A 26,810-nucleotide genomic window follows, 5' to 3' on the forward strand; every position below is an offset into this window, starting at 1 on the left:
CCAACTAATATGACGGATTAGCAGAGAAATATGGCGGACATATAGAATTATACTATATTTATTAATTCATGTCAGCTTTAAACTACTGCATATGAAATCGATTTAATATAAAACAATAGAATAACATGCTTCATGATGTGAGGAAACACGGATATGAACTTTTGAAATAACAAAAAAAAAAAAAAAAATTTGAATTAAATAAATCTTATTAATTTAAAGTAATTCCACCCTCCTGTAATGTCATCAGATTTTGCAAAATCAATGAATTATTTAGATTTATGCATGATAGAAACATAACTTTTGTCGGAGTCTTTTCCTATAGTTATTGTAAAAAATCTTCTTAAAAATAAAATATTTCAAAAGTCTAGTTATACATGAATAATCAATGATACGTTTCAAAATATTGAATCCAAGGGAATTAACTCTGTTTCTATTAATTTCTTTATCAAGTCTATTATGCGATGATTTACTTTATTTTTAAAAGACATTTTGTATTTTTTTTTGTCAAGACACAGTTTTATGAAATTGTTATGAATGCTACTATATCGTCATGACCAGTTTGTATGAAATTTTGATATAACGTTATTTAAGGAAAATTGCAATTTTCCGACGGTAATATATGATTCTGTTTATGTGCGTCTCACATCTTAAAAAGTATGATGACCTATGTATTTCACAGTCTTAACTCTAATGAATGGAAATAGATACACATTTTGATAAACTTGTATAAAATAAAACTGCGAGTATGGAGTTACTATGTGGTTTTTACAATGAAAGATGAAGATAACGAAGAGTGATCAATCTCATAACTCCTAAAAAGACTACAAAATAGATAGTTGTACAAACACAAAAGATAGTTGTACAAACACGGATCCCTGGATATACCAGAGGTGGGATCAGGTGTCTAGGAGGGGTAAAGCATCCCCTGTATGTGAGAGTACGATGCATAATGTAGAGAAGATAAATTTTAAGGGAGCACATTTACTGTCCCTGTTTCATGCACACATCTCATATACAATGAAATACAGGGTTTCACTTGTCGTGTTTTATAAGTCGCAGATTATTTTTTAACCCATCCTTGATTGTCATTGATTGCACAATTCATGCTTGTGAAGAATTCCGTCAAATGAAAGTAAATAGTTTTCATTTCCAAGAACAAATTCTAAGAATGCAGTAACTCTATCTCTCCTTGTCTTTCCAGAGCTTGCATTGAACAGTTCTTTTGAAAGGCCCAGCTTTTCCATTGTATCGTTGATGACGGTAGAATCAATTTCATCCACCAAATCTTTCCATTGGGAAGATATCTTGCGTTTTACTTTCTCTGTTAAAGGCAGAACAAGGTCATTAATAATTTTAAAATCAGGTATATCCTCTGGTTTAAAATATGATCGAAAAATAAAAACTGGTAAAAATATTGTGTGGTATGCATGTACAATGTATGCACGTATACACGCGTGTTACCTATCCTTAAAGCATCATCGGTGTTTCGTTTCTCCGAGTTGAAAGTTTCGATGATGCTATTCTGTAAATCTTTGAATTGTTTTCCTTTCATTCCTTCCAAATGGTTGACAATATTTTCTGCTCTTTCTTTGCGACAGTTTCCACGACGGGCAGCCTTTTCAAAGTCTTCATAATACATGGGATATTGTGTTTTTAAAATTCCCAAGAAAACATTCGGCTCCATTTCCTCCAACACTTTACTGTGTAGAAACCCATGATACTTTACACCTTTCTGTGCTTTCTTTCGAGAGACTCTTGGTTCTTTTGAATAAAAATATCATTATCGTTTAGTATTATTTACATAGCACATGTTTACGATGTAAAAATCAAAACAACACACATTTAATTGTAAATAGTTTGATACAGTTTCTTGTTCAAATGAATGTATACATTAAATTTTCTAATTCATGTAATCCGAATTCAGCTACTGCGAAAATTCACACTGCGTTCGAGCAGATTCATATCAAATTCTTTTGCCATTCTTACATGAAAGGTGACGATATAGAACAGTGATCAATCTCTTAACTACTATAAGCAATACAAAATAGATAGTTGAGTAAACACGGACCCCTGGATATACCAGAGGTGGGATCAGGTACCTAAGAGGAATATTAGAAAAATGACGTTATTTTATTTTAAAGGGTATTCATCTGGCTCGGATTATTTTCTTTAAGATCTACCAAAAACAAATCAAATTGAGTACTCCGAAATAATAAAAATGGAAATCACGACATAAAAATTATAAATGGGTTATTACAACCTCTGATCCTTATACTGTTATCAAAGCCACTTTACTACAATACTATAAACCCCCGCATCTATTAGCTGTAACACTTTACTACAATACTATAAAACCCCGCATCTATTAGCTGTAACACTTTACTACAATATTATAAAACCCCGCATCTATTAGCTGTAACACTTGACTACAATACTATAAAACCTCGCATCTATTAGCTGTAACACGTGACTACAATACTATAAAACCCAGCATCTATTAGCTGTAATTTTCTGTGAATGCACATGCGTCAAATAGTATGCTAAGCAATCCCTAGACAGTTGGTCTATTAAGCTTTCCGTGTGAATGCAAGGTGAAGATAACGAACAGTGATCAATCTCATAACTCCTATAAGCAATACAAAATAGATAGTTGGGCAAACACGGACATTTTATTAACACAAACTAATGTGGTATTAGAATACAGAACAGTAAATACTTTGCCGTATCATCTCCATTGTTGCTTGTTTTTCATACACTTGACCACTTGATCCCAACCGTCGTAAGCTCCTATACATGTTCTGTACAAGGACCTGGATACATATATGAACATTGTGCTTGAGGATTGAGGATGAGCGTACATCTTTACAAAAGAGGAAGATTAGGACCCGTCTTTGAATATTTGATTCTGCTACCCATGAACCAGTACCTATGAAATCAGAAAATGATATGAACATAGTTCTTCACAAATATTCGCGACATGAAATCGTATCTTTTACAAAAGAGTCAACAACACTTTGACGATTAAGTGCATCACCAATTTCATAAATTGTTTAAATCTTGCACAGTAGAGCGATACAAATGTTTTAAACCTTTATTCCCTTGCATCAGTTGGCGTGTTCTTTCGTTACTCGTTTTCTTTTCCTTTGTTAGATTCTGAAGCTTAATAGGGGTCCCTGAAGTTTTCCTCTGTAATCCGCTGTCTGTAAATAAGAGACTTGATTCTCGGTTCTGATAAATATATCATAACGATGATGATCATAATGATGATAGTAATATTAATAATAATAATATTTATCCAGGCAAAAGAATATGGTATGCCAATTTCATGAAAAAGCACTGTTTTGCAGTTGATAGTTTTAAGTATCAGTTGTAAACAATGGTAAATACAGTGTAAGCAATAGTGTATATATGTATAGGTGTGAAAATATTTGACGACAAAACTTACTGTCTACGAGTGCTAAACCAAGTTCATAGTCTTCTCAAAGGGACGTAAAACTCCGAAATAACCAACCAAGTTAACAAACTTTACAGATGTTGGAACATCTTCCCACGTCAATGTTTTCTGATCCGCTCCGCTCCACATATGAAGCGGAGCGGATCAGAAACTGTTGACTTGGGAAGATGATGTTGGAGTAACAAATGTATTATCGTATTTATACTTGTCTCCTTGCTTGGTGTCACAAAGAGATGATTATCAATATACGTTACCAATATATATTACCTGGCTCTATGATAAAACATGCCGTTTCAATCTTAAAGACGTTAATGCTCCATATTCCTGACTTATAGAGGTCTGTAAGATTTTCGGTAGTCACTTCAGGCAAAGAAAAAACGAATGTAAGACACCCAGGCTCTATACCAATCAGTCGAATTTCATCACGATCATATCCTAGAAGATTTTCTAGCTTTTCTCGTATCCTCTCCATTTTACTTCTAACGTTTTTTCTCTCTAAACAGCATGAGGTATGAATTTCTAAAATTTCTCTGTTGTTATCTGAAAATTGAGAATTCATTATTTCCAGTCTTTCAAAGGTCAAAGCGAGTTACATTCATACTAAAGTTCATAGCGAATTATCAGATTATCAGTATATTCATACATTTTGTTGTTCGAATATTCAATCTATTTGCATAACCAATCATTTCCCATCATTTTGCTCTCTCTCTCTCTCTCTCTCTCTCTCTCTCTCTCTCTCTCAGTGGACTGGTAAGTTGGGGTTATTGATGTGTGTGATTCGTGGAATTACTAGTACTGTATGATCTCAAAACACCAGCAGACGGGTTTATATTCTTGTACGCTATTACGTACACCTACATGTACGTGTAGATAGCAAAGACCATAAGCTATAAGGTGTATATGTATATATAATCATGAAATAATTATTTTCATATATCTATGGTGATAATGTTGTGAACTTTTTCCTGCACATACATTTTGTATAAATAATCATATTTACATTTTTCGATTAAAATCACTGTATATATTATTTCAATCTTAAAATGTATCATGTCATTCTCAAATAATTCTACACTCAAACCTTCGAACAATGAAAATTCAAAAGAGAAGCAGGAAATGAAATGCATACATATTAAATGATGGGCAAAATTCAAAGTACTTTTCCTGGACACCCTATGGACAATGGCATACAAAATGTCCAGTTTTTTCCCTTTATTTACCATGAATCGGAGTGTCTCCTTCCCATAATCTCAAAGCAATCTCAAAGCAATTGACAGTAATTATCTGGTTCATATTCATAATTTATACTTGTACATGTATATTTACATGTATATTTTCCTCTAAGCTGAGGCAATATAAACCAACATAAGATGTATTTCTAGTTGATACACAGTGTATTGAGAGGTTTGTTCTCTCTGTGCACATATAGTTGGGGAATAATATTTAAAAGTTTGCAATATATTCCTTGAGAAAACCTCCAAAACACTGAACTGTTTTCATAGATTTAAGAGGTTACCTGCTGTGGTACGCGTAAAATAATAAAGTTGCATTGATTTCAGATGTTTCGTTGCAAATTTCTGACATCTCTCGAACAAGTCGTCTGCTTTGCATTTCTGCAGTAGTTGTTGTAAATGCCATATGTTGTAGTAAAATTTGTGTTTCTTGTTCCAGCTGTATGTCATCAGTAGGCGTGGTCTTATCTGTATGGTCTGAATAGTATTTATCAAATGAATACGAGAGAACATATTTTTCTAAGCTATATATATATATATATATATATATATATATATTAAAATAATATGAAAACAAAACACAGAAATCCTCCGCAAAGTTTTAGCGCTTTCATTACATCTTCAGAAGCTCTACAAAAATGTATACATAGCAGTATCATAGTAACAGTGATTATGACGTCAAAGTAAGCGGAACGTTAAATGTCTATATTGTGACGTCATGGATAATGTACAACAATGATCTGGGAAAAGTACGGGAAAATCATAGGCAATTATAAAAGACTACTAAGTTTTGGCTTTAGAATACCAATGAATTTTTTTTCTTTTTCCCGTCTCTGAATATCACTGGCACATCTGAGTTTATAAAATGGGAATATATATATATATAGATAGATAGATAGATAGATCCAAAATTGAAATAGAGTCTCAGTAATCGGATACTAATATTAAAAAAATATGAAAACACAGAAATCCTCCGTAAAGCTTTAACGCTTTCTTTACATCTTCAGAAGCTTTATATATATATATATATATATATATATATATATATATATATATATATATATATAGGAGTAAGAGAGAAAGAAAGAGAGCACTAAAAACCAACATCTAAAGTGTCGATTCTGAATGCAGACACGAGGTCGAATAAAAAATGATATGTAAAGCACTAAAATGACCAACGACACGAACAAATTGTTTTTTCTTCATATTGTTCGTGTCTTTGGTCATTTTTAGGTATTTTATAAACTTAGAGCCGATCTATCTATCTATCTATCTATCTATCTATCTATCTATCTATCTATATCATATTTCTATTCACAACCTTTGTGATCTTGTTTTATCCATCTTCATCGTTTAATACTAGTATATAATTTGATTTTAAAATCTAATTTTATTCTATATTTTATTCCCATCATTTGTCAACCAAGTATATACAGGATAAATATGTTTAATGTTATAACGCTCTGTACATTGAATACTATAATATATATTGTACTTTGAAAGGTGAAGATAACGAACAGTGATCAATCTCACAACTCCTGTAAAGAATACAAAATTAAACGTAAGGCAAACACGGACCCCTGGACATACCAGAGATGGCATCAGGTGCCTAAGAGGAGTAAACATCCCCTGTCGACCGGTCACACCCGCCGCGAGTCCTATATGTTGATCAGGTAAACGGAGTTGTATCATCTTCTTTGTTATGAAATCATCAATTGCCAGATTTTATCAGATATTGTACATCCATGCACAGATTTAAATATGGATATATCTATGGATTTATTCTAGTCATAATGACAACAAAACTTGTTTTAAAGAAAAAGACAATTCATCTTACACTTTTAAAGAGGCATAACACGATTTTTGTTAATAGGGGCCTAGTTAGGTAATAGTTAATGCGCACTCAAATTAATTCAGGAGTTTGGGGTTGTCTTGAGACCCCCAGTGGATCCAGCCTCCGTAAGTTTGCGTTTTTACAGCTTTTTTGAAAGCTAAATTGAGGTTTCCAGAATAGGAAACTTACAGAAAATATATCTGAATTTTCGCACCAAACTCTCCTGTTCCAACAGTCTGTTGGATTACCATGGGCAGGAATTGTGCGCCTCAGACCTGTGTTACATGTAACTGACCAGTTTTTATATCATTATGAAACATTTATTTAAAAGCTTCTATATGAGAAGAAAAAAATCTCTTTATGTGGCCTTCAATTCGACAGTTATATATATCAACGACGTTTTATCTTTTAACAATAATCATTTTCATTTATGAAAGGCGACAATAACGAACAGTGATCAATCTTATTCATATGTATATTTGAAATATCCATGTGAACTCGAAATAAAAGACACTACAGAATCCTCTACATCTGCTTTGTACTTAGATATATGATTGAAAATGAATATTAATGGCAAACTAACAACTCAACTGTATGACAAACGAGATGATTTCAGCTTCTCCATCGTCAACTTCTCATATTTATGTAGCAATATTCCATTATTACCTGCATATGGTGTTTATATCTCTAAACTCATTTTATAATCAAGAGCTTGGTCTGCGTGTGATACGTTTTTAAAGAAAAGCAGGAACTGACAAACAAATTGATGTTACAGGGGTTTCAACAGTCTTGTTTAAAGTCAACATTTCGAAAGTTCTTTGGTCGTTTTAATGATCTAGTTTGCAAATACAAGCAATCATTGGGTTAACTGCTGATTGACACGTTTTATACCGATTGTTAGGCTGTTCTTGGCACATTGATTCTGATTACAGATAACTCCGTTTACCTGATCAAGATAGGGTTCACGGCGAGTGTGACAGGTCGACAAGGGACGCCTAGTCCTCCTAGTCACCTGCTCCCACCTCTGGTATATTCAAGGATCTATGTTTGCCCAACTCTCTATTTTGTATTCCTTATAGGAGATATGAGGTTGAAGTACAACCAATAAAATTCGTGCACAATTGTATGCTTTTGAGACTGGCACGGGAAGTTTATTAAATCTATTGAAATACCAAAACAACATTGTAAATGCTCATGACCCCCGCCCCTTTGCTTCGACTTCAACCCACTAAGTTTTGTCACCCACTGTGAAAACACTGAAACTTTATAGGCATTTAGCTCTGTAAATGTCACTGTGAACGTTTGAGAGTATGCCCACGTTTACGCGTGTGAGGGTGTTAATTCTCAATTGTGAACTTTTCTTATTACGTATGACATTTACTTTAAACTAATTTTTATTCAACGAATGCATCAATAAGTGAAATTATCATGTCTAACGTTGAAAAAATGTATATACATGTATACCAATAGCATAGTGTTCAAAATCCGTTACCTCGCTCTCTACCATATAAATGGGCTATCCGAAATTATGCCCCCCCCCCTTCCATCGATTTTTCGCATTAGAGTGTTTGATCGTTGATTATGGCCGATAAATGGTTTTTTTCCCCAGTTCACCATGACGATGCGAGGGGAAAGACCTTATCAGAGTTGATTCTAAACAGTAGAGATATATAGAATATCACAATCTAATGTTGATCTCGGACCTGGGATTGGCCCCGAGAGTTGATCTCGGCTCGAGCCCGTAGGGCGAGGGCCGAGATCACTCGAGGGGCAATCCCAGGTCCGAGATCAACATTAGAGTGTGATATTGTTTATATCATATACCTAAAACACAAGTTGATAAACATTTTTTTTAAATTGGGGGGAGGGGGGGGGGTATTGACCCAAACATAAATACATGGTATACTGTACAACGATATTTGACTATTTTATTCCTTCAGTGAGTTTACTTTAATGGTTATGTTTCCAGTACTATTGGCATTGTGAAACATGCTAAAGTCGATCTGGGTTTTGTAGCTTTATTCCATTGCTGGTTACGATAATTGGATGATTAATTATGGACATCCCCTCATGTGGTCTAGAATCTGGACGTTTCAATTAACTGAACTGCTTGGCTGAGAAACTCGTCATATCTATCGCTGTGTTGTTCATGTACATGTATATACTATTAAGCAGTTCCTAGGGGCTTGCTAATTAATACCAAAATTGGAAATAAGTGAATTATTTTTATTTCTTTTTTCGGATTTACCAAACTCGCCCGTTTTCATTATTTCATGTAATTTGTAAGAGTTGTAGAACTTTGTTTACGTGGCGTCATCGTATGAACGGGAATGTTTACAGATCTGATGCTGCTATTTATTTGCTTAGGGAATGTTACCTTATACAGAAGTAAGTTTCTTTTTTTTTACCGTTTCCCATCTGTTTAGCATCTATACATGTAAGTCGTTGAAATACGTCGGAAGATAATGGTTCTGCTTTTCTCGTTTTATTGCCAAGTCCTCCGGATTTTAGATTTCAGAAATCATTTTAAAGCAGTTTTCTACATCAAAATTGCCGTAAATCAACATTTTATCTTCATTAGGACCGGGTATTTCTGAAAATGCTTCAGTATCACCCTCCATAATCCTCCTACTGTTTTCTGTCGCCTAGAACGTTGATTGTTTTTAAATGAAGATAAACCTGCTATTGTTCTAAATAAACAATTGTTACTTGGGTTACCCCTTTGCTTAGATACTCGCTACAATTTAGCGCTGTTTTTGAAAACGTTTTTATTTAATTTTTCTGCTTAAATTAAATTTTGTCGTGGAAGAAAGTATTATATTTGAAAAAAAATTGTGTCTAACATCATTTTTTCATGTAGTTATGTTAGATTTCAAAAGATTAAAGAAGAAATAGCCATTTGAAATTTGCGGGCGAGACAGCCCCTTGACAACGGGCCGAGACAAAGATATCTCGGCCCTTAGGGCGAGACAGCCCTACCTACTTGCAGCTGTCTCACCCTAACCAAGATAGGTGTATCAGGGCTGATACACTATACACTACTAGGTATATGATATATATAATTATCATATTATATCGAACTCTACGTCGAAAAGTGCAAGCGATACAGCTGGTAAAAAAGAAAACCAAATTGGCGGCGTGAGATACCTTGTGCATAGTTTGTTTATTATAGATATTTAAAACGTAAAGAGCATGTGGTATCAAGTGCTTTAATATTTGTAATTAGATATCTCAATAATTAACGTGTAATACAATCTACACTATACTACACAGAACTTTTTCAAAGCACGTGTATGTGTTACATATTTAACATCTATGATGACATATTGATATTCATCCTTGTAAACATGTTTCTCTCTCTATACATGTTCCATAATTTAGATAAGTTGTTAGATAAATGAGATTATACATGTAATCATAATTAGTAATTTGTCAAGAATAACATAATATTACCGTATAAACGTATTTTAAAGCGTTCTATCAGATCCCTCTTGATTATCTCATCACACAGATCACAATAGAAGTTGTTATATTCCAATACATCCCATCGTTCATCTTCTTCGTCCGTATAAATCGGATCTTCTTGCAGAGCTATAGCATATGCTAATAAAAGGAATAACAGATCGAACTACTTTAGTATGAAATAGGAAAAGAAAATTTAAATCTGGGGTCATCCACTTGTAGAAATATTTATAAGATGTTTTCACAGACATGAGTGAATCAATATTCTTCTATATGACTTACCATTGTCAAGTTTTCTACTTTTGGGATCATGTATTTGAGATTCCTTTATAGTACCGTCGTTGTCTTTGTTAGGTTCTTTTTCGTGATCTTTCATTATGGAAAGCAAAAATAACAATTTTATATATTTCTGAACTTTAACGTCTTATGTACACTTCTTGATACGATTTTTATCTGTTTATATATCCTTTGACTTCTTAATAGCATAGAAGTACACATATATAAATGCATACCCCCTTTTTTATCCTCCAGGTCATCACCTATAAAATAAAAAGATGCCTAACGGCTAGAAATTGTACTTCTACGTCAAATGTGTTATATTTCCACATATCGGAAACTGTTGTATACTGGATGGATTATTTGAAAAACATATAAATGTGTTATCTTTTTACATTACAGAAAAGTGTCAACAGAATTATTGTCAATACTAGGCATTTTTTGTACACCTACTACACAATGTTTAAGACGACTAAAGGATATATTATATTGATAGAGGAATTATTATATAGTTAAGCATCGTTTTCACATCTACATCTATGACGTATTATACATATTGTTACGTATTGTTTGCCTGCTTTTAACTAAAACAAGTTCAGTTGCTTGGCAGGAAAACTAAGGAATATAAATGACTTATTACAAGATGGCAAAGAAAGTTTGGGTTAAATGTAGAGTTGGTGAGCTAAGACGGCCTTAATTTGAAACTATTTGCACTTAGAATCCAACTCAGAAAAATTAGGATTGACAGAATGTTTTCCCCCTCAAAATTAAAGCAAGGTAACGGGATTGTACAGAAATGAATTATATTTTTTCATAATACGTCTATGAAAATTATTAATGATGTCATTAACGATTTTCTTACAGATTTTCTGAAATAATATACGTTATTGGTGAGAAATTTGATTTATGTCATGCACATGTTCAAGTACATGTAGATAAATCCATCTCCCTTATTTGTCTCTAAGCTTTGTTTTACGCATACGATTCGTCATAGCAAAACACATATGAACGAAATTGCTCAAAATAACCATGCTATGAACAATATGAGCTTGGACCAAAATATCACACATATTTTAACAGGATTTAATTATCTGTACTAGTTATATAGATTGGAATTCCCATGTGCACGGATTGTGCTCCTTTATTACATGACCTATTTTTATATATTCTTACGAGACATAATTTATTCATATGCTTATATATGAGAAGAAAAACTTTCTTGCTGTGGCCTTCAACTCTACACTTAGATATATTTCGACGACGTTTTATCTATTAAAAATATTCATTTTCACTTATATGTCGATTTGATATATTCCAGTGAACTTTGAAAAAAATCACAGAATATTTCACATCTTATTTCATTGAACATAGATATTAACAGCAAACTAACAACTCAACTTTATGATAAACAATATGACTCGAACTTCTCTAATGTCAACTTTCCATATCTATGTTGCATTATTGCATTATCATCCGCATATGGTGTTAATATCTACCAACTGATTGGATACGCACGATCATGTTCTGCGTATCGAGGCAGACTGTAGACAAACAAATTGATGTTACAGAGTTTCAACAGTCTCGTTTAAAGTCAGCATTTCATAAATTTTATGGTCCTAATAACGATCTAATTTACAAATACAACGTGTTACAATGTCTAATGCTGTTTGACGTGTTTCATACAAATTGTTATGTTGCTCTTTACATACTGATTTTGACTACGGATTCCTCCGTTTGCATGATCAAAATATGGGGCTCACGAAGGGTGTGACCAGTCAAAACGGGATGCTTACTCTTCCTAGACATCTGTTCCCACCTCTGGTGAGTCCATGGGGCCCATGTTTGCCCCACTCTTAATTATGTATATATATATTTTTATAGAATTTATAAAATGGATCAGTGTTCATTATCTTTACTTTTTCATTTACTGAAAATTCTCCAAAAATCAGTTTTCCACTCACACAAAATATTAAGATAGGGTTAATTCAAATATTATATATCAACAGTAAGTAAATTTATTGATTTCATCAATGAATAACAAAACACAGAGAGTAAAAAATTTGCTTTATCTTCTAACTTGCTAAAATGTTATCCAAGCCTCTCGAACATAAAACAGTTCAGTTTCTTTGAGAAAGGAAATAGAAAACACACCATACATATAACCATATTATTGATATAACTTACATTTCTCTTTATAATGCTCTTCTGAACATGGTTTCGCGTCATCTAGTAGAGCTATGATTACATCGTCCTGAGCCTTACGTTTATTCAGTCCTACAACTGCAAAAGAAATGTAAATGAAAATCGTAAAATGCATATATCATATAATACATGTACTTATTAATTTGATGAAATTACGGCGATTTCGATTGGCTGATAATTTGTTTGATTTCTGCATCAAAGAAAACCTGATTTTGACTTCATGTTGTGTATTGAGACGTGGTATGAATTTGAAAACAAAAACATTTCAAAAACGTTAATTAAAGCGTTTTGATGAGAGAAACTATTTGTTTTACTATTTAAAAACATAAAGGATAAGAAATGAATCTTGTAATTCTTTTCTTGATAGCGGTATCAAAGGGAAAATTGGACGGAAAAATTCATTTCTTAAATAACAATTTTAATGTTGACTAGCCTTGAATTACCTAGTTATTGCATGTTCTATCTAAAATACTTTCTATTTATTTCGAAAGACATTAACTATTGTTTAAAGTCAATATTTCGATGGTTCAGGGGAATGCTTGCTCCTCCTAAGCACCTGTTCCCACCTCTGGTATGTCCAGGGGTCCGTGTTTGCCCAGCTCTTTATTTTGTATTGCTTATAAAAGTTTATAAGATTGATCGCTGTTGGTTGTTTTCACCTTCTGTGTTTACCTTTCATTGTTTTTTTTATGTAATTCATTACACTCGCCATTTAGCCAGTCTTCTCGAACATAATTTGTTTTCTGCAATTTCACTGACTCAAAGGCTTAATCCTGGCTTATCAGATTGAACGCGTGTTTATTTGTAGTATCTCATTGGTTTGTCAACTCTATATAAAGAGCTACATAAGCAGATTTACTCACTCTGATTGGGCCGTAGTTAAGTGAAAATAACGTATAGTGTTAGGAAACAGTGTTAAGAAGTCAGAATTTTTTTTAAAATATAAAATATACCCCTTAGCTTGGAATTTTTCAGAGTTAGTAGTTATGTATTTAGGCTATTCCAACGACTATAATTAGTCTTGCCCTATATTACTTTGAGGTGTATGGAACCCGCTAGTGTTATATTCACGGTGTATGGAAACTTGTTAGTGTCATAACTTTAGATTTTCATATTATCTCAGTATTTATCTATTTTTCGTAATTCTGGTCATTTTGGAGGTGAGGTAAATTTTACATTCCTCTCTGGTTATATTTATTCATTTTCATAGGAAATCTTATTATTTGTTATCAATTATTCCAAATCCAAATTTATTGATGCTATCATAAATTTCAAACTTTATAAGTCTTTTCATTTCAAACAAGGTGTTGAACATAATCTAAAAATCACAACGGAACCTGGGTCTTACGTTACGTTGTTATGAGAGATAAACACGGCTGAAGAAGACCGGTAACACGGTCGAAATATTTCTACAGTGTTTGTTTATATATATATATATATATATATATATATAAACAGTGATTTTTTGGGGCTAAAATGTTACCGATATTCGGATGTTTCCCCTCACTAAAATTAGCTATTTTTTCCCAATTATATATATGTGTTTTTCCCAATTCCAAATCTAGGGAAATTAGGCTATTTAAAAAAAAGGTTACCGTATATTTCTGACAGAGTAAATACGTTTTTTTCTTCAGTTTTATTCTCCAAACCACTGCACATGCAAAAGGTTTTGTAAAGAATATGTAAAACAATAGAGTCATCCATATAAGAAGATATGCAGCGAAGTATATAACTTCCAGATGCACATTAAGCCATATTGTTTACAATTTAGTTTGACCGCCATTTTGTGTAGGGTCAGGCTAATAACAGGAAGTGGCCAACAGTATAGGGTTTTACTAAAATTCGAAAAATACAAAACAGGAGAGACATTCTGGAAACGTGATTATTAATATAATATTTACAAGATTATGGATACAAATGCTGGTGAATTAATAATTTATTATTTTCTTTATGAAATTAGATAATAAGTATTTCGTAGGAAAAGTAAATAATATCTATGCAAGGTGTAACTTCCAATACATATTTAATGTTAAATAATGATTTATTTTATGATTTTCAATCAGATCTGAAATAAACCTCAAACAAAAAAAATGTTATTTGATTATTTTATGCATCTTTACCATTTTAATTTACTATGAAGGATTTTTCCCAATTTGAGGAAAATGTCGCTAATTTTTCCCAATTCAAAAGGAGGGGTTGCAGTTTGAAAAACTAAAAAAATCACTGTATAATAAAGCACAGAAATAGCAATGAACTCTTAAATGAACATAACTGCCCTAAGTGAAGAAATATTTAATATAAAGCACAGAAAATTTCACTTTATTTGGATACCCACTTCCGACCCTACTCGGGGTTGACCTCAAAACCTGCGGAACCAAATCTCCTGGCATTATGTAACCAGTGCGCTAGACCGCTCGACGATCTAGGCAAGTCTATATCTATCTATCTATCTATCTATATATATTTGAAAATTTTAAGGACGATTTGGTATTTCTGAAAGCATGATAATGTAAAAAGAATAATTGTCGCTTTGCTGTATGTATTTTTCTTCAAAATTCTTCATTCAACGACGTTTGACTAAAAATTTAATCTGTAAAAACGTTACATAGCGGAAACTCATATTACAAAAATGATTCAATACTAATTTTTTATCTACATTTTTGAAATTAAAACTTATATACGGTTGTAGCTGATGTTCATAATCGCGAGCTCTTTCTTAACTTTCCCTTGTTAAGATAGTTTTGCCCCACGATCTATATTCCCTGTAAGCTTTTGGGGGTATAAATTATGGAATGCCATTCACTCTCAGGCGATGATTCAGAATTAAAGAATTAAAAGTTCAATTCAATTTATTAACACTGATTTTTGTAGCCGATCAGCATTATTTTCATTTTTTATCTTTAGACAAAATTTAATTGCAGGTTTCATATATCTTCTGCCCTATAACTAACCTGGTAGTTCGTTTTTTCCTTCTTTTTTTTCTATGACGAATTACAATTATCAAGATCTCCACTAGGACAAAGACTGCCAAAGCCATTGAACATAGATATTAACAGCAAACTAACAACTCAACTTTATGATAAACAATATGACTCAAACTTCTCTAATGTCAACTTTCCATATCTATGTTGCATTATTGCATTATCATCCGCATATGGTGTTAATATCTACCAACTGATTGGATACGCACGATCATGTTCTGCGTATCGAGGCAGACTGTAGACAAACAAATTGATGTTACAGAGTTTCAACAGTCTCGTTTAAAGTCAGCATTTCATAAATTTTATGGTCCTAATAACGATCTAATTTACAAATACAACGTGTTACAATGTCTAATGCTGTTTGACGTGTTTCATACAAATTGTTATGTTGCTCTTTACATACTGATTTTGACTACGGATTCCTCCGTTTGCATGATCAAAATATGGGGCTCACGAAGGGTGTGACCAGTCAAAACGGGATGCTTACTCTTCCTAGACATCTGTTCCCACCTCTGGTGAGTCCATGGGGCCCATGTTTGCCCCACTCTTAATTATGTATATATATATTTTTATAGAATTTATAAAATGGATCAGTGTTCATTATCTTTACTTTTTCATTTACTGAAAATTCGCCAAAAATCAGTTTTCCACTCACACAAAATATTAAGATAGGGTTAATTCAAATATTATATATCAACAGTAAGTTAATTTATTGATTTCATCAATGAATAACAAAATACAGAGAGTAAAAAATTTGCTTTATCTTCCAACTTGCTGAAATGTTATCCAAGCCTCTCGAACATAAAACAGTTCAGTTTCTTTGAGAAAGGAAATAGAAAACACACCATACATTTATCCCTATTATCGATATAACTTACATTTCTCTTTAGAATGCTCTTCTGAACATGGTTTCGCGTCATCTAGTAGAGCTATGTTTACATCGTCCTCAGTCTTACGTTTATTGTATTCTACAACTACAAAAGAAATGTAAATGAAAATCGTAAAATGCATATATCATATAATACATGTACTTATTAATTTGATGAAATTACGGCGATTTCGATTGGCTAATAATTTGTTTGATTTCTGCATCAAAGAAAACCTGATTTTGACTTCATGTTGTGTATTGAGACGTGGTATGAATTTGAAAACAAAAACATTTCAAAAACGTTAATTAAAGCGTTTTGATGAGAGAAACTATTTGTTTTACTATTTAAAAACATAAAGGATAAGAAATGAATCTTGTAATTCTTTTCTTGATAGCGGTATCAAAGGGAAAATTGGACGGAAAAATTCATTTCTTAAATAACAATTTTAATGTTGACTAGCCTTGAATTACCTAGTTATTGCATGTTCTATCTAAAATACTTTTTATTTATTTCGAAAGACATTAAATATTGTTTAAAGTCAATATTTCGATGGTTCAGGGGAATGCTTGCTCCTCCTAAGCACCTGGTCCCACCTCTGGTATGGCCAGGGGTCCGTGTTTGCCCAACTCTTTATTTTGTATTGCTTATAAAAGTTTATAAGATTGATCGCTGTTGGTTGTTTTCACCTTCTGTGTTTACCTTTCATTGTTTTTTTTATGTAATTCATTACACTCGCCATTTAGCCAGTCTTCTCGAACATAATTTGTTTTCTGCAATTTCACTGACCCAAAGGCTTAATCCTGGCTTATCAGATTGAACGCGTGTTTATTTGTAGTATCTCATTGGTTTGTCAACTCTATATAAAGAGCTACATAAGCAGATTTACTCACTCTGCTAGGGTCAAGAACTTAAGTTCGTGCTTTACAAGAACTTTGTGTTCGCTTCTCTTTTCTACATAGAGAAGTTAAAAGAAGTTAAGTGAAAATAACGTATATTATTATACCTCAGTATGAGAATGCCATGCAACGCGTAATCTGATTGGTCTAGACGGTCACGTGCCAGGGAGGACAAAACTTCATATCTCCCTCTCAGACATCATATCTCCCTATCATATTTACCCCTTGGGCAGCCTTGTGCATTTTCCATAAATTTAACGTCAAGGTAGACGAAGTGTATTGTGACGTCACAATAAGTCCGAGTCATTCTACTTTCATAGTTCGTAAGGCACAAAATATGCGGGTCTCTGATACACAGTTGAATCGCATGGTTTTGGTTTTAGTTGATACAAAAAGAAGCAAGTAAATCAGCACTCAAGGAGAATGAAAATACAAAAACTGGTTATCATATCACTGTATTTCGTTGTTTGTACCTTCTACCGTAATACGTTGACGGCGCGGTGTTACCGTTAGGACGACCCATGCTACATACAATGTAGATGAGCGGACTCCAATTTCAAACGTACTTTTATAGTCTTGCTTTGTTTCGGTATAATAAACAATTTATTGCATGATAGTGAGGGAGATATGAAGATTTATTCACCCAAGAAAAATCATATTCCCCTCGGGCGTTGCCCTCGGGGAATATGATTTTTCTTGGGTGATAAATCTTCATATCTCCCTCACTATCATGCAATAAATGTATAGTGTTAAGAAACAGTGTTAAGAAGTCAGAATTTAAAAAAAATAAAATATACCCCTTAGCTTGGAATTTTTCAGAGTTAGTAGTTATGTATTTAGGCTATTCCAACGACTATAATTAGTCTTGCCCTATATTACTTTGAGGTGTATGGAACCCGCTAGTGTTATATTCACGGTGTATGGAAACTTGTTAGTGTCATAACTTTAGATTTTCATATTATCTCAGTATTTATCTATTTTTCGTAATTCTGGTTATTTTGGAGGTGAGGTAAATTTTACATTCCTCTCTGGTTATATTTATTCATTTTCATAGGAAATCTTATTATTTGTTATTAATTATTCCAAATCCAAATTTACTTATGCTATCATAAATTTCAAACTTTATAAGTCTTTTCATTTCAAACAAGGTGTTGAACATAATCTAAAAATCACAACGGAACCTGGGTCTTACGTTACGTTGTTATGAGAGATAAACACGGCTGAAGAAGACCGGTAACACGGTCGAAATATTTCTACAAAGTGTTTAGAGTTTTATATATATATATATATATATATATATATATATATATATTACATTATCATGCTTTCAGAAATACCAAATCGTCCTTAAAATTTTCAAATATATATATATATAGATAGATAGATATAAACTTGCCTTGATGGTCGAGCGGTCTAGTGCACTGGTTACATGTTGCCAGGAGATTTGGTTCCGCAGGTTGTGAGTTTAACCACGGGTAGGGGCGGAAGTGGGTATCCAAATAAAGTGAAATTTTCTGTGCTTTATATTAAATATTTCTTCACTTAGGGCAGTTATGTTCATTTCACAGTTCATTGCTATTTCTGTGCTCTATATATATAAATAAAGCACAGAAATAGCAATGGACTCTTAAATGAACATAATTGCCCTAAGTGAAGAAATATTTAATATAAAGCACAGAAAATTTCACTTTATTTGGATACCCACTTCCGCCCCTACCCGGGGTTGAACTCACAACCTGAGGAACCAAATCTCCTGGCAGCATGTAACCGGTGCGCTAGACCGCTCGACCATCTAGGCAAGTCTATATCTATCTATCCATCTATCTATATATATTTGAAAATTTTAAGGACGATTTGGTATTTCTGAAAGCATGATAATGTAAAAAGAATAATTGTCGCTTTGCTGTATGTATTTTTCTTCAAAATTCTTCATTCAACGACATTTGACTAAAAATTTAATCTGTAAAAACGTTACATAGCGGAAACTCATATTACAAAAATGATTCAATACTAATTTTTTATCTACATTTTTGAAATGAGAACTTATATACGGTTGTAGTTGATGTTCATAATCGCGAGCTCTTTCTTAACTTTCCCTTGTTAAGATAGTTCTGCCCAACGATCTATATTCCCTGCAAGCTTTTGGGGGTATAGATTATGGAATGCCATTCACTCTCAGGTGATGATTCAGAATTAAAAGTTCAATTCAATTTATTAACACTGATTTTTGTAGCCGATCAGCATTATTTCCATTTCTTATCTTAAGACAAAATTTAATTGCAGGTTTCATATATCTTCTGCCCTATAACTAACCTGGTAGTTCAGTTTTTAGTTCGGTTTTTTCTTTTTTTCTACGACGAATTACAATTATCAAGATCACCACTAGGACAAAGACTGCCAAATCCAGAATCGTTAATAATATGACGGTCCATCTGTAACATGAAAGGATATCAATAGAGAAAATATTAGTAATACATTTTGTGTGGTAAAAATAATATAATTTGTGTTTAAACAACTACCTGATATGATAATTGTAATCTATATCCTTTGAAGAAATAAACTGCATTAACGCGCTTCACGAAAAGTATGCCGACTTAAAGCGTTGCATTTCACAGCCCCATGTATTTTTCAAAACCGAAATTTATTTTTGACATTTACATCCTACTTTCATTTCTGTCGGAACTCCCAGTACTATATTCATCAAGATTTATACGCGCATTGTTCACAAATACAATGTATTCATGAGTTTATCATTACAAACTGTAGAGATATCGAAGGTAAAACATCGGAAATGGAAATTTTGCTTGTAACAGCTAATAACAGTAATGATAATTTAAGTTTTGAAAATGATACTGACACAGGTAAGTTGGAATTACTGGATAAATCCGTGTTACTACGTGTAGTTGGAGTTGTTCCGTACCTGAAAAAGGCGTACTTTGATATTAAGACCCTTAACATTTAAAATCAATGTATTTCAAAATAGATAAAGCTGAAGGTTTTTTCTTAATTAAAGGAAATATTTGATTTCATCCAAGTAATTGAATATACTTCCAATTTTTCATCTTGTACACCTATCTTACTCACTACTGTACCTCATTATGTCATATACGTTTTCAAAAATGGTACTGACCCAGGTACGCTGGAAGCTGATCCAGAGACGCTGGAATCACTAGATCTGTTGATGTGAGGGAGTGATGTTGTTTTGCGTCTGACGTAGAAAAGTGTACGTATACTTGCATAGTGACACCATATACATGTAACGTATACAATGCTAAAAGTATGGTAAGGGCGTTATGAAATAAACATATCAAGTATACCTGTGTTCGACCTTGGAACAGTCCGGTTCGGCATGATAGCAACGGTCAATTCTATTTATATTGAAACATTCGGAATCTATAGATAGAAAAGTTAAAAGGCGTTAGCGGTATAACTATAAACTGATGAAGACCATTTACAAAATCGTTGTTAACAAAATGATATCTTGATACTTGAATGCCTGTATTATTTATGCATATAGTCATAATGACGTTAATGTATATAAATTACCCACATTTGTAAAATTGAAGAGAATGATAGGGAGGAATTTGAGGTTCAGGGCATCCACTGGTAAACTTTTCGCAGCTACGACCGGTTGGAACAGTTGCACCGTTTTGATAGTTATAAACAGGACATTCACCTTGGAAAATAAGTGTAAAACCATATGCTAAAAAATTATAGGTTACGCCAGTCCATATTTTTACTATTAGATACAAGAATGATAACCAATTAGAATTGACGATGGATATTTGAAAAAAAAGAGAAAAGATTGTCATTTTTTCTGCATAAAAATATCAAATTAGAATAATTAAATCGAGTAGTCTTCTTCGCGAATTCTCTTGATATGAATTATAATTTATTGATCGTTTAACATTTGTATAACACAACTAACCTTTGTCTATCGCCGCGGACCCTCCACAAAACTCGATTGTTTCATTTAGAAAATTACTGGGGAGACAGTGATATAGGTTTCCTTTCTGTATGTTAGCCTCGATGTATTCCGAGCAATTCAGTTTCCTTGCCGCTATTTTCCATGCTGTGAGGTTATTCGGCTCGGGACAAGAGTTGACTCTTCGTGCATTGCCTGGCAGGTAAGCTTCTGTGATATGTAACTATAAAAAAAAAAGCACAACATAATATCCACAGGTAAGAAATGTATCAAAATTGGTTGGTTGTTTTTCAAAGGAATCCAATTCATGGTAGTAGCATATTATACATCTGAAATCAATATGAATCGATAAACGGTCGCAAAAATGGGAAAAGATACTAGTAGTGATACTAGTAGCTAGTACCTAAACATACAAATTAATACAGGTACTACGTTTCCTGCCAGAGTTAACTCACTTAATGACGTGTTGGCTATTGTTTTGTCTGCAGAAAAATTCAGTGTATTTTTTTTGGACTCACTTCTCCCAGAGTGATCCCGATTCTAGAATCTTTCTGATGGGTATCAAAAAGTCATTGCTTCATTTAATCTTCTATCCATTCATACTTGAGAGGCAAATTTGTTGACAAGAACGTTTACGATCAACACATGAACAAATATGGCCTTTTTATGAAATTAAATTTCAGCAAGATATTCATCCAAATATATAAAAATCAAAATGATAACATCGACAGATGTTTTCGAGATTATACGAATCATTATTCCACACCATGTCGCAATGTTCCTTGTGCCAACACGCATGGAAATGAAACTACTTGTAATCTACATAGATTTATTGACATTTACACATGGTAGAATTTAAAGACCAAAACTTTACAGCATTATTAATACTTTATGAGAAGGATATGCATATGCAGCAGCAAATTGGACGGGTACTAAAAAGATAAAATTACAATATGGCGCTGTAAATAATGTACATAACGTACTATAAACAAGGTATATGTACATTGCTCATTAAATGTATTTCAAATTCACACCCACAAACTGTTCCGATAGGATTTTCTCGTTATAGTGTCAATAAAAATGAACTACTTCGTACTTTGCAGAAAACAAGACAAAATGTATTTCTGAATAGATGCCAAAAACAAAGATATGTGATAAAAGACGTGGACGCTGTTGTCATAGATTTTAGATTTTTAGATGACACTTGAAAACGGAAATATTCATATCTAGTGATCAGTCATCCACAAAATTAATTTGTTAAACACCACTCTGATTCCACGCACAAGTACTCTGAATTTGAAACATGATATGCTAGAGTTCCTCATTGACAATATCTTCGTGGTCTTTGGTGATCAGGTCTTCCAACAGTATGTTGGAATTCCCATGGGCACGAATTGTTCTCCTTTGTTAGCTGACCTGTTTCTATATTCATATGAAGCAGGATTTATTAAAAAACTTCTACGTGAGAAGAAAAAGTTTCTTGCTGTGGCCTTCAATTCGACATTTAGATATATCGACGACGTTTTGTCTATTAACAATAATAACTTTCATTCTTGTGTCGATGTGATATATCCTTGTGAGCTCGAAATAAAAGACACCACAGAGTCGTACACTTCTGCTTTATACTGAGATATTGTATTGAAAGTAGACATTAATGGCAAACTGACAACTCAACTGTATGACAAACGGGATGATTTCAGCGTCTCCATCGTCAACTTCCCATATTTGTGTAGCAATATTCCATTATCACCTGCATAATTATGGTGTTTATATCTATCAACTGATTCGATACGGAAGAGCTTGTTTTGCGTATGGTCAGTTTTTAAATCGAGGCAAGCTACTGACAAATAAGTTGATGGTACAGGGGTTTCAACAGTTTCGATTGAAGTCAGCATTTCGGAAATTCTATGGTCGTTATAACGAACTAGTTCGTCAATACAACCTATCATTGGGTCAAATGCTGTCTGACGTGTTACATACCGATTGTTAGGCCGTTGTTAGCACACTGATTTTGACTAAGGATAACTCCTCCGTTTACCTGATCAGGATATACGGCTCACGGCGGGTGTGACCGGTCGACAGGGGATGCTTACACCTCTTAGGTACCTGATCCCACCTCTGGTGTGTCCAGGGGTCCGTGTTTGTCCAACTATCCATTTTGTATTGCTTATGGGAATTATGAGATTGATTACTGCTCGTTATCATCACCTTTCATGTATGTCACATATCAATATAGAAAAAATAACTTTAGTTACCGTGATGACCAGAATTAACCAGATACACATTCTGAGGATGGGTGAAATTTTGTGATTTCCTGATGTGCTCCCTGTTAAAAAAAACAACCGGAAGACATTCTTATAGCATTCATTGTATATATGTAAGATACAGATCATATCGTACCCATCAAATTATTATTCTATATACATGCAATAACGATTTTTACAGAGTAAAAGATGGGTATTGCGAAAATGCTTATATAGAGTTACTGTTTATATTCTTATGGGAAACAAATAATGAAAATAATAAATTATGCTCATAACAAACTAATGACTATCTCCAGATGATTTGTCAGGGTGAAAAGTATTTGCTTACAATATTGAAAAATCTGCTTTCTATTTGTTTTCAAATTCAATATCATTTTGTGAGTCTGTGATGTATAAACGTACATGTACGGTTTCCGTTTAAAACCTTCATGGAGTAATACAAACCACTTTCTGTACTACTGTAACACTAGGAATACTTCGGTAGTGTAATATGTTAGGGTAGATAACAATAGACATTTTCCTAAAACCATCACAATATTATTCATAATTCTTGATTGCTTTCAAATAATTTTAACGTTTCACAAATAGTGATTGGGAAATCGTAATTACGAGATAGCGGAAGGTGAATTTTTTTTTTAAATCATGCTTTATTTTTTAGACATTTACAATAACATCTACATAGATGATCTCACACACAAAATCACACACATGCATTTTTTTCATTATGATACTAATCCACTTTCGTACAATTGTGCAGCGTTTTGATCATAAAAATATTTTTTTAAAGAAATTGAAATACGTAATTGGAAAATGTATCGCTCTTTGCTCGTAGGTTTAAAGTAAGAATAGCAGACACAAGAAACAGTGAATCTTTTCTCTAGAGTATATCCATATTGTAATCTGAATAGCTATCTATATTAAGCAGAAGATATTCTTACAGTATACATATAGCTATATACATGTAAATTACATTATGCTTATATATGTATTTTAGTGATACAGTGTAAGTCTCATCGTTTCTTAAGTGTGATTGTTATACACCTTACATTTTTCCTATATAAAACTAACATGATTTAGAACCAACATTCTAATTGTTAAACCAACTCACGCACTCGTGGTCTATTGACTGTTGACCCGGACGATATTCTGCCCTATTTCTATTGGCAACGCAAGTCACGTGATTCTTGGTCGGCTGCTTTGTTTTACGTAATGGTGATGATTTCACTGATGATGAAATACAGATATTTCTTTCTATGAAACAGTGCAGAAACATAAAAACTACAATTAATAATTAGAACATTCGGTATGTTTCCTTTTAAACTAGCGGATAGTCGGATACGGTGATAAATGTACGCAGTCACACTGTCCCGTTAAAAGTCAACAAACCATGTGCATCTAGAGAAAAAACCCCACTAAATAGGAAGGTGTATAACAAACCAGCTATAGACTGGGCCCTCGGACAACAGCTGTTTTGTTTGACCCTCTTTCGGATCTGTTACCCTCAGCCTACGGCTTCGGGCAACAGATCCGTTCTTGGGGCAAACAAAAGAGCTGTTGTTCTCAACTCGGTCAATAACTGTATACTGTTATTCTTGCGGTACACTGTAATTATACTATTCTTGCAATAGTATAATGATAATTATATTCTTCTAAATAGCTATACTGTAATGATGTATTCTTTTATACATGTAGGTCACGTCGACTTGGTAGTAAGAGAGTTCACTTCGTGGCCGGGGGGGGGGGGGGGGGGGGGGCGTGCCTTGCTAAATCCAAGACGTTATTATGGGTAATGACTGCTCCTTAGCCAAACACTCGCCATTTAGCAGTGAGATTCGGGGCTCCTTCGAATGAGACTTTAAAAAAAAAACACCCCAAAAACGAAGTTCCGTGTCACGACAGGATACGAACCCTCACTGCTGCATTACCAAGCGTCATGTACAGGTTTGTAATCGTTGTACTTAACTTAAAGCTGGTGACGATTCATTATGAGGGGCGTAAAACAAACATTCTATTACATACATGAAGTTATACTGTAATCATACATTCTTCAATATAGCTATACTGTATTCTACCACGATAATAGCAAAGATCAAAGGAATACCGCGGTCTTTATTCTGCCATACCATCGTACGTAATAACTGGCTGTGAGACAAGTCACAGTTGATACATATCTCACTTGTACATCGCATTTTGCTTTTCCGAGTACGTGTAGTTTTCTTGGACTATATATTCAGAGCAGTTGATGTAACTTAATACTTTATATATATATATATATATATATATATATATATATATATATATATATATATATATATATCAAAATAGACCTAGTTATACCATACTATTTCACCTTTTTCGTCAGCAAAAACCTGTAGGCCTAGTCCATTTCAGAAACTGTCATGCCGTCACGAAGTGATCTAATTGGTAGCTGTATAAATAAATTAGTAGTCGTAGTAGAATAAAAATAATTCTTGTTTTCGTGGATGATGGAGATAAAGCTCATCGGTCTGGAATGTTTTTTTTAAAAATATGTGAGCCTCGGCTTTATATTTAAAAAAAGTTTCTAGACCTCGAATGTTATCCTGAAACATACATGAATTTCTTCAGTAATGCATTCTTCTATATATACATGTACTTATACTGTAATAATGCATTCTTCTATATAACCCTGCTGTAATGATACATTCTTCTTTATATACTTATACTGTAATAATGCATTCTTCTATATAACCCTGCTGTAATGATACATTCTTCTGTATATATATATATATATATATATATATATATATATATATCTCCTGTATTAATCATTAGGTTCTGTTGGTTGGTATTCGACCCACGACTTCATAGAAAAGGTAGGGACCGTTTCTTCGCCAAACGCATTTTAGGACATGCCATAGTAGAAACAACATAGTATTGGGAGAGACACGGAAGTTTAAATTCTATATTTAGATCCAAGTAATTCTCTTTAGTTTAAAAGTCTAAATAAGCCCTAAATCGATATAAAAATTATGTTTATGACTTCAAAATATTGATATTACAGTACATTGATATGTAACAAACCTACTTCTTTTGTACTTTTCACATCCTCTATACTATTACACAGTACACAATATACATGACGATAAATTAAAAAAAACGAAAGTAAAATACTTGAAAATATGAAGTACATAAAATACACCTATTGAACAACAAGAATAACTTTTGTACAGTCATATACATGGATTATATTGACAACCATCACTAACCGCATAATATATAGCTTATTATCCACATTCCAATCTGTAAGGTTCCATTTTAAAAAATTTAAACGCGCATGCTCAAGATTTAAAATACTTCAAGATCAAGTAGTGCAATATAGGGGCGGACACAAGATTTAATGATAAGGGGTGGCGTAGAAACACTTTGCAAGGCC

The 26,810-nt window shown here is 33.2% G+C and overlaps 1 protein-coding gene across 6 annotated transcripts; it reads right to left on the reverse strand.

The window, feature by feature from the left end:
* Positions 1–42: 42 nt before the first annotated feature.
* On the reverse strand, positions 43–26,743 carry LOC125650423 (uncharacterized). 6 transcript variants are annotated; one of them, XM_056165852.1, is made up of 16 exons: positions 26,644–26,725; positions 24,504–24,646; positions 23,387–23,457; positions 21,135–21,354; positions 20,757–20,882; positions 20,524–20,599; positions 20,337–20,414; positions 20,064–20,126; positions 19,520–19,638; positions 16,320–16,415; positions 12,443–12,538; positions 10,495–10,521; positions 10,265–10,351; positions 9,974–10,123; positions 4,971–5,163; positions 3,866–3,994 (listed from the first exon to the last, which is right to left on the reverse strand). In XM_056165852.1, exons 3-16 carry the CDS (start codon positions 23,414–23,416, stop codon positions 3,991–3,993), a joined length of 1,365 nt encoding a protein of 454 aa, XP_056021827.1. In that variant the 5' UTR covers positions 23,417–23,457; positions 24,504–24,646; positions 26,644–26,725; the 3' UTR covers positions 3,866–3,990. The 6 variants fall into 6 exon arrangements, with proteins under 6 accessions (XP_056021831.1, XP_056021827.1, XP_056021828.1 ...); XM_056165853.1 differs by having other exon boundaries at positions 24,504–24,619; positions 26,644–26,713; XM_056165854.1 differs by lacking the exon at positions 24,504–24,646 and adding an exon at positions 25,746–25,823 and having other exon boundaries at positions 26,644–26,712.
* Between the last annotated feature and the right edge of the window lie 67 nt (positions 26,744–26,810).

This window comes from Ostrea edulis, chromosome 5 (assembly GCF_947568905.1).
Source record: "Ostrea edulis chromosome 5, xbOstEdul1.1, whole genome shotgun sequence".
Classification (NCBI taxonomy): Eukaryota; Metazoa; Mollusca; class Bivalvia; order Ostreida; family Ostreidae; genus Ostrea; species Ostrea edulis.